This window comes from Oncorhynchus mykiss, chromosome 30 (genome assembly GCF_057628025.1).
Source record: "Oncorhynchus mykiss isolate SJ-2025 chromosome 30, ASM5762802v1, whole genome shotgun sequence".
In the NCBI taxonomy this organism is placed as follows: Eukaryota; Metazoa; Chordata; class Actinopteri; order Salmoniformes; family Salmonidae; genus Oncorhynchus; species Oncorhynchus mykiss.
The window spans coordinates 34,726,935-34,739,576 of record NC_143051.1 but is presented as its reverse complement, the minus strand read 5'-3'; the positions used below and the strand labels follow the sequence as shown (position 1 = coordinate 34,739,576).

The 12,642-nt window shown below is 41.2% G+C and overlaps 1 protein-coding gene and 1 pseudogene across 3 annotated transcripts; one reads left to right on the top strand and one right to left on the bottom strand.

Moving 5' to 3' along the window:
* Positions 1–7,554: 7,554 nt before the first annotated feature.
* On the bottom strand, positions 7,555–8,640 carry LOC149970281 (transmembrane protein 238-like; annotated as a pseudogene).
* On the top strand, positions 8,631–12,497 carry LOC110489294 (coiled-coil domain-containing protein 106). Of its 3 annotated transcripts, none has more exons than XM_021561999.3 (7): positions 8,631–8,934; positions 9,222–9,285; positions 9,475–9,573; positions 10,012–10,203; positions 10,561–10,722; positions 10,871–11,068; positions 11,222–12,497. In XM_021561999.3, the coding sequence occupies exons 2-7, from the start codon at positions 9,252–9,254 to the stop codon at positions 11,536–11,538; spliced, it is 1,002 nt and encodes a 333-aa protein (XP_021417674.1). In that variant the 5' UTR covers positions 8,631–8,934; positions 9,222–9,251; the 3' UTR covers positions 11,539–12,497. The 3 variants fall into 3 exon arrangements, with proteins under 3 accessions (XP_021417674.1, XP_090084232.1, XP_021417673.2); XM_021561998.3 differs by lacking the exon at positions 8,631–8,934 and adding an exon at positions 8,954–9,047; XM_090228106.1 differs by lacking the exon at positions 10,561–10,722 and having other exon boundaries at positions 8,853–8,934.
* The last annotated feature ends 145 nt before the right edge of the window (positions 12,498–12,642 follow it).

Here is a 12,642-nt window from a genome sequence, read left to right as displayed (position 1 = left end):
TACCACCCCTACCTTGTCACAATACAGCTGATTGGCTCAAACACATTAAGAAGGAAAGAAATTCCACAAATGTACTTTTAACAAGGCACACCTGTTAATTGAAATGCATTCCAGGTGACTTCCTCATGAAGCTGTTTGAGAGAATGCTAAGAGTGTGCAAAGCTGTTATCAAGGCAAAGGGTGGCTACTTTGAAGAATCTCAAATATGAAATATATTTTCATTTGTTTAACACTTTTTTGGTTACTACATGATTCCATATGTGTTATTTCATAGTTTCGATGTATTCACTATTATTCTACAATGTAAAAATGGACAAAATAAAGAAAAACCCTGGAATAAGTAGGTGTGTCCAACCTTTTGACTGGTACTGAATGTAAACCACCACTAAACCCAGCAAAATACAGTATGTGGTGTTTACCATTGGTCACATTTACACTGACTGTTCAGATATTGGTTGGCAGTATTGTACGCTTCACCATGATCCCTACAGGGTGGGTAAACTCACTGTCCTTCTTTAGCATATATCCAGCTCGAAGGGCCATATAAGAAATGGTAGGTTTAAAAAAAACATTTTCATTTGGCCTTAAACATTATTCACGATTTTAGTATTCAACATCCTTTGCATGTCTGAACAATTGACACATTTACTTTCAGACAGCATGGGAGATAATCGCACAGTGAGTGTTACGTACATCATGACCTGCAGCCCAGGACACACCGAGATGTGTCTTTAAGTCTTTAAGACACTGTTTATCCCTCCCTCCCTCCCTCCCTCCTACACACTTTTAGTTTAACCTCAGTACTAGGTCATGTTTAATTGTTTACCGCTCATTAATTCTGGCCTTCCTCGGTATACAACTGGTTACCTAAGTGATGGAGAGCTGACTATGGGTCCGGTGAATACGGTCATGCGCTGCAGTGGAGTGGTATCAGTGCCAGAATGAATCTGCACCGCAGGGACATTGACACTATCGCTGAGTCAAAACAAATTACACCTGCCTCCAGGTCACAATAATGCTACCTGAGTCTCCATAGCAGGACAGAGGCACCAATGCAATTACTTTTGAGATTTTCGGTGTCTAATGGAACGTCAAGATTTTTTTGATTGAACATTACATTTTTTGGCTTAGTTAGCTCATGTTATAAAGTGTTTCATTATCCTATGGCTGAGAGCCCTTGATATAAGCATCGCCCATTTCTGGGTAAAAGGTTTGTGTGTAGAAATGTCAGAGGATCTGTTCAGGGGACAAGTACTACATCTTAGAAGCTAAAACAGAGCTTGATGCTTATCCCTCCTCCATACTGCCTGAGACCCTAACCACAGCCCCTCCCCCATCTCTGTACAACCATATGATACTTGATGACCAGAATCAACCTCACACAACCTTAAACCATAACCCCCTCAATGTCAATACAGAGGCTTAGTTTAAGGCTAGTTTGGATTTACTCATACGGTCAGCAGAGAGAAAAGGGGATCCTGCTACACCTGCCGTCTGGGCTAAGTCAATTATACAGGATTGTTAAGGTGCTGAGCCCCAAACACACCCAAATTAACTTCTTATCTGCACATTTTTGTTTCTCCATCAATCCACGTCTACACACACAATATATATTTTATGCAATTGTAGCAGTATAGCAGCTTCCGTCCCTCGCCTCGCCCCAACCTGGGCTCGAACCGGGGACCCTCTGCACACATCAACAGTCACCCTCGAAGCATCGTTACCCATCGCTCCACAAAAGCCGCGGCCTTTGCAGAGCAAGGGGAACCACTAGTCCAAGGTCTCAGAGCGAGTGAAGTCACCGATCGAAACGCTATTAGCGCGCACCACCGCTAACTAGCTAGCCATTTCACATCGGTTACACAATTACAAGTACAAACAACTTTAAACAATTACATTATTTTAAACCTATTGCAATGAGCATTTTATCCCCATACTGTAGACTGCTGTGTAGGTATTGTCTGTAGCTTTACCTTCAACACCATCAGTAAGACTTGTCCGTTGTCAACACTTGAGTTGAATAAGAAAACAACAACAATTGTCTTACAGATATGAGCTGTTTTCACAGATATCAGCTGAGGTTAGTGTAGAGGGGCCATGCAACCATTTCTCAACACATGGTTGGCAGTTCCTAGATAGCCAACTGTAGGTCCGTCTTTTAGGTTTAGGTGCTTTAGTCAGTTGGGATCCCACCTAGAGGATTTGGTCAAACTATGTACAGTAATATAGAAAAAAATGTCTGCTCACTGTTTCTTTGTTGCCAGGATGTGGTTATTTAATAAACCGTCAAGCTTTATTCAAATCACCTTTGAGGTAAATGACCACGTTAGTTTTATTAAATCATCATGTTAGCTTTATTAAATCACCAGATTTGGGAGCAGCATAACAGTGAACAAAGATTCCTTTGTTGATGTAGATCTTATTTTTGTTGAGCTCCTGTTACTATTTAAGATTTTCATAAACCCCCTCTTTCCATCATGTACACTTAACCGCTATCGAGACAGAGACAGACAGAATAGTAAAGGGTGGTCTGACAACACACAGGTAACCTATTCTTCTCTACTAATTAGAAAGGGCTAAACGTTCAGGTCCTTGGGTCTCACAGAACTAAGACGAGTTAGTGATGATTGGCCCCTCTGTCTTTGGTCCAGGGGTCTTAAGTGCGCTTACCTGACCTATAAGCCGAAGCCCACCACCTGCTCAGGTGAAACTGCCTGGAAGAAAATGTGCATTATATTTGTTGGTAGAGTGCTAATTACTTCCCTAATTTCGTTGGAGTTGGTATAAGTATAATGACGGTCACTGGTTGACAACCATGATAGCTGTACATAAAAGAAGGATGGGTCTTGATAGCCAGAGGTTTCACCACATCTTGTCTACTTTTGTTCATCACTAGGACCTGAGGGGTTTACTACAATGCAGGATCAATACGTTAGCAAGCTAACTTGCGTACATTTTCTGAAATAACTTTTTATATATATTTAAAAAAAGATGAGCTTGAAATGGGTATGGTCTAATTGCCTCAACAACCAGAAACACATACCTAAGTTTATGGAACCAGAAAACCAATAGTTATTTCTAGTTGTTTATCAAAGTTAGCTGGCTAACTAGTTGATCCTGCTTTGTAGTATTGCCCTCTGAGCGGTCAAGTTTTTATTGATTTGGTTAACCCGTTTTCTCCTTCTCCCTTGTTTTCTCTGGCCTTTTCCTTACCCAACCTGTATTGCTTAGTGTCATTGCTTAATTGACTGGCACAATGTTAATTTTCAACACCCCCAGTCAGTGTATTATAGGGACGCAACACTGTGAAGGGGTTTTCATTTATCAACACTGAAAAAGATGGGCCTATGAACGTTAGAAAGTACTCATTTTAACACTGTGTGTGGAATCTAAGCCAGGAAGGATGTGTTTACTCAGGCATCCCAATTTCAATCTTTTGCCCAATTATTGGCAAAATGTCATTATTGGGCTGCCTGTTTAAATGCAGCCAAAGTGTGTCTGAATCTTTGTGTTTCACACAGTGAACATAATTGCATTGATCAACTGAATACAAACATTCTTACAGCAAAAGAGGTATGTATGTAGTATAATACATACCTCTATAATAAATACACTTCTGGTGCAGTTTTAGGGGTTAAGTACCTTGCTCAAGGGCACACCAATAAAAGATAGCATCGAGGATACTGATTATGTTTCTTCTCCATTTATTGTCTATTATTGGCTTGTTTGTTTTTACAGTGAATTCGGAAAGTATTCAGACCCTTTCACTTTTTCCACATTTTGTTACATTACAACCTTATTCTAAAATTGATCAAATATATATTTTTCCTCATCAATCTACACACAATTCTCCATAATGACAAATTAAATGTTATCAAATCTATTAAAAATAAAAAACAAAAATGACTTATTTACATAAGTATTCAGACCCTTTGCTATGAGACTCGAAATTTATTTGGAAAGGCACACACCTGTCTCTAAAAGGTCTCACAGTTGACAGTGCATGTCAGAGCAAAAACCAAGCCATGAGGTCGAACAAATTATCCGTAGAGCTCTGAGACAGGATTGTGTCAAGGCACAGATCTGGGGAGGGTACCAAAAAATGTCTGCAGCTTTGAAGGTCCCCAAGAACACAGTGGCCTCCATCATTCTTAAATGGAAGAAGATTGGGACCACCAAGACTCTTCCTATAGCTGGCCGACTTGCCAAACAGCAATCGGGGGAGAAGGGCCTTGGTCAGGGAGGTGACCAAGAACCCAATGGTCACTCTGACAGAGATCCAGAGTTTCTCTGTGGAGATGGGAGAACCTTCCAGAAGGACAACTATCTTTGCAGCTCTCCACCAATCAGGCCTTTATTGTAGAGTGGCCAGACCGAAGCCACTCCTCAGTAAAAGGCACATGACAGACCACTCGAGTTTGCCAAAAGGCACCTAAAGACTCTCAGACCATGAGAAACAAGATTCTTTGGTCTGATGAAACCAATATTGAACTATTTGGTTTGAATACCAAGCGTCACGTCTGGATGAAACCTAGCACCATCCTTACGGTGAAGCATAGTGGTGGCAGCATCATGCTGTCGGGATGTTTTTCACCGGCAGGGACTTGAAGACTAGTCAGGATGGAGGGAAAGATGAACAGAGCAAAGTACAGAGAGGTCCTTGATGAAAACCTGCTCCAGAGTGCTCAGGATCTCAGACTGGGGTGTAGGTTGATCTTCCAACAGGACAACGAACCTAAGCACACAGCCAAGACAACACAGGAGTGGCTTCGGGACAAGTCTCTGAATGTCCTTGAGTGGCCCAGCCAGAGGCCGGACTTGAACCCGATCAAACATTTCTGGAGAAACCTGAAAATGGCTGTGCAGTAACGCTCCCCATCCAACCTGACAGAGCTTGAGAGGATCTGCAAAGGTGCTTCAACAAATTAAAGCGTCTGAATACTTATGTTAATGTGATATGGGGTATTGTGTGTAGATTGATGAGGGAAAAAAATATTTAATACATTTTAGAATAAGGCTGTAATGTAACAAAATGAGGAAAAAGTCAAGGGGTCTGAATACTTTCTGAATGCGCTGTATGTGTGAAGCCCCACTATATCACTTCTAGAAGTAATAAGGGGGAAAATGAAGTTGTTTGAATTTAATTTAAATGATGCCAGATACTGAAATACCTTTAACATTGATTCAATTTTCTCAACCACATCAAGAGAGATCTCTGGAAAGACTGGCGCCAAGACATGTGTTTACATCAGTCCCCCAATTAACCTGTGAATTAAATCAAACTACTTAAAAGTTCAGATGACCAGAACACCTACTGACAGAGGCATAGCTCCAGATCCCCTTAAAACAGGATGGCATAGTGCCACTCTTCAGCTATAGTCTAGTCCTCACATTCCACTTTCTCCACACACACCTTATCCATTGTGATCTCCCTGGCCTGACACACATTCACCCCCACTTGTTTTGTCCATCCATTCCTATTTTAAAGAGTGCCCTGAGGTTTAGGCCTAGTGGGTGGTGGGCCGACCGTGCTAATGAAGGGATCTTTTGATTGACGAAGAGACAGAGGGAGGAGAGGTTAAAGTCATGGTTTATGCCAGGACGGAGCGGTGCCAAAGCGATCTAATGGCCATGCCATCCATCTGTCTGTATGTCAGATACATGCCATGATAAATATAGTGAGGAGTATGAAAAGAGCTGGCAATTAGATCACAACAATGGAACATGGAACAAACAAGCCCGGGCAGGACAGGCTATATAGGCAGGTTAACTCTGCTCCCGGCAGTCCACAGACTGCAGACTTTTGTTCCAGCTCTTAAATACCGGATTAGACTAATCATGTTCTCATTTTAGGCCATGATTAAATTGAAGACCATCATTAATTAATTAAATCAGGTGTTGATTCTGAGCTAGAACAAAACTCTGCACACACAGCGGCTGGCCCTCCTGGACCAGAGTTGCCCTCTTATAGACTACAAGTTTTTTTTTAAATCTACATTTGACAGGACAAATCTATTTTCTCTTCTTCCAGGAGAGCCCATGCCTTCTATTAAGCCTGTTGTTTTTAAGTATGATTGTACTAAATACGTCTTGCCAGGTTTACAGAATATGAGTTGACTGACGGTATCCTCTGAATAAGATAGCATTAAACTTCATTTGAGCCCTCTCAATATAAAGCTAATGATGTTTTGTTTAAGTCGTTTAAAAAGCTCCCATTTGCTCTTATTTGCATTTGAATTGTGATCATACACATCACCTAGAAAATAGAGTACAATTATGAATATCTATCTACACAAAGTAGTAGGCACAATAGTCACCATACACACTTGCATTGGTGTATCTCTGCGATGGAATATGCATTGTGTGTATGTATGTAAGTTCTTCAGTGTGTTTAAATGTATGCTGTGTGATTTGGTTGAATAAGAGTGTCAGTCCAAACAGGTCTACTGGTACATAATATACATACTCTCCTTGTGGGGACCTGAGAATAAATCTGTTTGTCTCCATCTACAGTTCACTGTAGAAACTGTCCCAAAATAAGAGCAAAACAAGCTGGAATGGTCAGAGAGACTGAAAATACTGCAACTGCTGGAAGTGTCTTGTAAAGCGCAATGGATCACAGTTTGTGACAAGCAATCAATATTTCAATACCATCTAAATGATTTACATTACTAGTACACCTAGAAACATTTTCAAAATTGAAAGAGTCCGAAGAGGCTGTTCACACAAGGAAACATACATTTGCAAAATAATTATATGAAAAAGATTGACTGTCAGACCACACAAGAGATTTCAAATCACATCCACTAATAGCATCCAATAGTAACCGATGAGCAATTGCATTATTAAAGAAATGTTTTGACATTACTAGTTTGTAATATTTTACCTTTATTTAACTAGGCAAGTCAGTTAAGAACAAATTCTTATTTTCAATGACGGCCTAGGAACAGTGGGTTAACTGCCTTGTTCAGTGGCAGAAGGACAGATGTTTACCTTTAGCTCAGGGATTTGATCTTGCAACCTTTCCGTTACAAGTCCAATGCTCTAACCACTAGACTACCTGCCACCCCTACACAGGGGACATTACATGTTAGGTGAGTGCAGTCAACCCTTTGGCATAAAACACGGCTATTATTACCCATCAAACACTAATACTGCTGGACTCAAGTCTCAGAAGAAAATGTAAAATACTGCACTAGAACAAGAACTATTGAAGTGGTTCAATGTGAGGGGACATTGGGGGTAATTGATCCATGTCTGGCATCCACCCACCAACGTGAAGATGGAAAGCCTATTGAAAGAAGTGGCAGGCAGAGCGAGAGGTTACAGATCAATTGCATGTCATTATTTTACATGTTGCAGAGTAGATGCATCACAATTAGTATGTCTTGGCATGTATTTATTTTATTTAACCTTTATTTTAACAGGGAATCATGCTGTCTCTTTGACAGATGAGTCCTATACTGTATTTATAATTTAGAATATGTTTGGGCCTATAACCCATTATTTAAGCCCCGATGAGTAACTTACCTGTTTTTATGGACAGACACAGCCCTAAGGTTCCCTGGGGTGATGGATATGCATCTTGCGGCTGAGGGTGCGGGCCAGTCGGTCCACAGTGGTGCCAATGTGGCCCAGCTCTTTGCTGGAGGCAAGGCAGTCAATGTTGCCGCTGTACCCCAGCACCCAGAGACATGAGCATGACCAGTGCCCCTGTGTACACCAGGAGATCCCCAAAGTCTCTGCCTTTGATATCCAGAGGGACAAAGACTCCCACCAGCAAGGCGGCGCCACCCAGCAAGTCCATCAGCACAAGTCCATTTACAGTGGGACAGGCCATCACAGAGCACCAGGCCGTCACACCTGAATGAGTGAGGGAATCAGAAATCTGACAAAAAAATTACAATAAATACTAGGGAATATGAAAAGCTAAATATAATTTATCATCTCCATGAGTGGGAAATAAAAGTGATTGGTATTAGGTAACAAAAATGTAAACACAATGTTTGTATGGTATAAACAGGAATCCACAGGGCAAAAACTGGTTTAATCAACGTTGTTTCCACTTAATTTCAACCCCAAAAGTATATGTAAGGACGTTGAATCAACGTGGAAAACTGTTGAGAATTGCAAAATGTAATCAAAGTAAGAGAATCTCGTATTTTTTTCACCCAACTTTTAAAATAAATCCAACGACAGGGTGAAATTGTTGGTTGAATTCACGTTGAATTCTTGTTAGTTGACAGCTCAACCAAATGTAAATCAAAACTGTGCCCTGTGGGAAGGTACTATTTTATAATCTCAGCATATCCAAACTAATGACATTTTCGCTCCAAAGCAACAAAGAAAATAGTAAGGCTAGGCAGAATATTTTGTTAAACATGCTTTTGATAATCGGTAGACTGACGTTTAGTTGCGCTTTGTCATGTTTTACTTGTTTATTTTTAATTTGCCCAGGTGACCCTGATGTCAACTCCGACACCTTTTAATGTCATTATTTATTAGAAAAAATAATTGTCTACCTGGCCAAGTTTTGTATTCTCCCGGAATTGCCGAATTCGAACCCATCTTTAATATTTTTGTGTTTTCTCAAAAACGAATTTATCCCCTCCCACAATCTCACCTGAGCTCCTCCCACATACAGTATGCAAAAATTGTATGAAATGATTATCATGGTAGGCTATAAGATGCAAATGCAGTAGTTGATGTAGGTTATTTGAAGACCCGATGAAGTAGGTAATTAGGTTTGTTTCACTGTAATTATTATACATTCTCATTAGCCATCGAAGAGGAAGTCCGAAGCGTTACACCCCCTACGCAGTAATTACGCACGTGGCTCGATTAGAAAAGCTGTCTAATTCACCCCATTTCACCTGATGGGAAGCGGATGGTTATTAACTTGCTTATTAACTTGCGGCTCGTTTGAAGAACGGGGTAACAACTAATACAAACCATTCGCTGACATTTCATGCTAAAACTTCAGTTGTTTTTTACCTGTATTCGTATTGCATTCTACATTGATTAGCTACATTTCAATTTCGGAGCAGGTGAACTTACTAGATACCATTTATATGGCGAAATCGCATTGGGGGTATCTTAATTGTTTTACAGCTGGTGACATCACCGTCTCGACGGACTAATGACTGTTTTAACACTTTTCTTGACGTATGATCCACGACGGTGCTTATTATAATGTTACAATGTTGCCATATGTATTACAGATTTGCAGAACAGCACTCAATCCACGAAGGATGACTGATCGGACAAGCACGAGGAATGCAACAGGTACTTTCATTTGTCTTCGTCCTCCGAATAGGCTGTATTGTTATTTTACAAAATGACTTCATTTACTTTGCAAATGTTTAAAATCAGAATTAGCTTACTCAATGCACTTCCATTTAAACAGTATATTTATCAAATTACATTTTTTATTTGTCACTCATGTGTCACTACCATTGACTGTGGTCCCTAAAGGTCTATATAATGTTGTGGATGAATATGAAGTCTCCTTCCCCTTTGAGGAGAACCAGGGCCGGTCTGCCTATCTGAACCAGAGTGAGCAGATTTTGGAAGGTACATTTGGGCATAATACCAGTCAGACAGATATATATATTTTTGGAGGGGGTGTTGGGTAACAACTAGGCTTCTGTATTAACCATTTTACCTGTCTCATACAGAATATTAGTAAGTTAAGCAACCCCTTATAAATGTGTTCTCCTATCATGACCATGTCAGATAAGATAGTTCAGGGCTACTCAAACCTGAGCAAAGTGATCTACAGTTTATTGATTGTCACTAATTGGATAGAAATTCCATTCACCTGGAGGGTGGAGGTGATTAAACTACCATCCCTCATGAATAGTGCCCTGCATAATCACCTCTTGATACCGTAATCAACTAAATTAATCATGTAATTATGGTGTCATAAGTAAGGTGGTCAATAACTTCTCAGGGCCTACCCATGTATGACCAATGCCTCAAACAGTCAAATAATGAACTGCCCCCTTCCAGAGTCGGCTTCTGAAATGCCTCCGCACTACAGCCCGTTCATGCTGATCACCAACCTGCGCACCCACCTTTGTGTGTCCCTGGAGAAGAATTCGTGGCTGCAGAAGCGCATTGAGGACCTGGAGGAGGAACGCAACTTCCTGCGCTGCCAGCTGGAACGCTTTGTCTCCTCCATGAGGACGCCGGAGAGCAACCGTAAAGACTGGGGGGGGGGGGGAGCACTTCTCTACTGACTTCCCACTGGGCACAGATGTCAATTCAGCATCTATTCCAGGTTGGTTCAATGTAATTTCATTGAACAACGTGGAAACAACATTGATTCAACCAGTGTGTGCCCAGTGGGTCAGTACTTGACTGTATATTCAATTGAAGCACTGTTTCTTATCTGGTCACACTTTCTATTTAGTGCACTGTTTGGAAGCATAATACAAGTGAATACACAACTATATAAGCTGATACATGGAGAGAGGTGAAATTTAGGTAGTGGGGGAAAAATAATTTAAAAAATTGGAACTCGTTTAAAAATCGATTATCCTCTCCCCTCTTTATTAGATGTTTATCCCGAATCCCAACACACTAGTCTGAACTACACTACTCTGAAACCTCCACCAGAGAGAGCTCCAAGCCCTCCTCCTTCACCCATGACCACCAGGTCTGGAATGCTACGGAAACACGTCCAGAGCCAACCTCACACATGTAGCAGCAGAGTACCTGGTGAGAGGGAAGCAGAATAGATTTTTGGGTGGGATGGCTTTTTAGGAGTGGGAGAGTCATACAGCTTAAGCTAGGCTTTAGTGTCAACTGTCATCTAGTGTCTTGAAGTGTACGAGGATACATTTTGTCACTGCCCCCCCCCCCCCAGTAAAACAGGAGGTGCGTGTGATCGAAGAAGATAAGTACTTTGAGGAAGATGGTTATATGGAGGAAGAGGAAGTGGAAGAGGAGGACGATTCATCGGACGAGAAGATGTCCAAGAAAAAGGGATCCAGGAATGGTGGGGAGCCGAGAATGAAAATGAGACGGGTTTTCCGGATTACTCGGGGCAAGGAAAGACAAAGAGGTAATCAAGTCAGTTTATTTCTATGTTATTTCCTATGCCCGGTGCATTCGTCTGCTGCGTAATAATATTCAATTGCATGTTGGAAAAAATGGTTTCCACACTTTTGGGGGAAATTCCTATCAACTGCTAACTAAAATGTCTCCTCTCCTTCAGTGAAAGATCCTGACGGTGTGCTCCACCGGTACCAGAAGATCCTCCTCACCTACCAGCGCCTGAGGAGCATGTCCAAGGCCTTCCAGGTCCACCGGGTGGACCGCAACACTATGGCCTCCACATCCCCCATCGCCGAGCTGCTGCTGGTAGCCCCAGAGAAGGTGGCCGAGGTGGGCGAGTTTGAGTCTTCCAAGGAGAAGCTCCTGGACTACGCCCGTCGCTGCTACAAGGCCCTGGACGAGCCCATGCACGCTAAAGTGGCAGCCATGAAGAAGAACCACCTGCTTCTGCCCATCTCCTACAGGTTCAGAAACTAATGGAGGGTCCTTTCCTCCTATAAGTTTAGACATGGAGGGAAGGTAGACTGAAAAGTTATTGACCTTCATGGGGAGTCACACTTTATTTTTTCGTATTTCTTTTTTTTTACCTCTTCTCTTGAAGTATCTTATTCATTGTGTTTGAAACATTTTCTGAAGGGCTAATTGCAGGATTACTGCATTGGGGGCACCGAGGGTAGTTTTTTGTTGTTGAGCGAGAGATATGTTTACACTTTTTTTTTTTTGAAGGAAAGAGATGGATTTTGTGTAAACGGTTGTAGTCTGTCACTGTATTAATTAAAAGCCACACACGGGATAATTTTGTGATGTCGCAACACACTGGATAATTTTGTGATGTAGCAACACACTGGATAATTTTGTGACGTAGCCTATTACAGCAGTTACACAGAAAAATGATGTTTGCTCCATCCTGCTGTTCATGTTAATTGGATTAAGTTTTTATAGTCTTTGATTCATGGCTCTTTCATTGTCAGGTGGCACAGCAGAATGATGATCTGCGGTGTGAGTTTCCGCATGATTCAGGAATGGTAGAAGCACTGACATACTGCAGACACTGTATTCCTTCCTTTGAGAGCCCTGCTAGTTTTTGTAGATGACTGCCATTCAGGGAAATATGTTCTACAAGTTTGCGGAGTCCAAATTAATGGAAAATGTGAAGAATTTGAGCATACATCAAATGCTGTTTTGATGGTAAAGACCGTTAATGGACAGGCATACCGTTCTGAGCCGTGGGTTTAAAGAAACTCCACCTGGACATGTTTATTTGTTTTCATTGTTGAACCATTTGTTAATACCTGATCCACAGCTACAATATTATTTTGTTTAATTTATGTATTTGACATTTTCTTTCCACATTTCGATAGTATATTGAGGTCAGTGAAAGCGGTGTAACCCATCTGCTGTACAATAAAAAAAAAACATTGTTTGCGCAAAATGCAGTTATGCGTTTTAGTCGTTGGTATCTGTCTTCCTAGATATTACATTTCAGAAATATGTCTCTTTCTAACTGGGCTCTGAACAATGTTCCAGAATTCCTCTGTTCAGCACACACACTACATCAGTATTATTCCATGCCGACAGGGG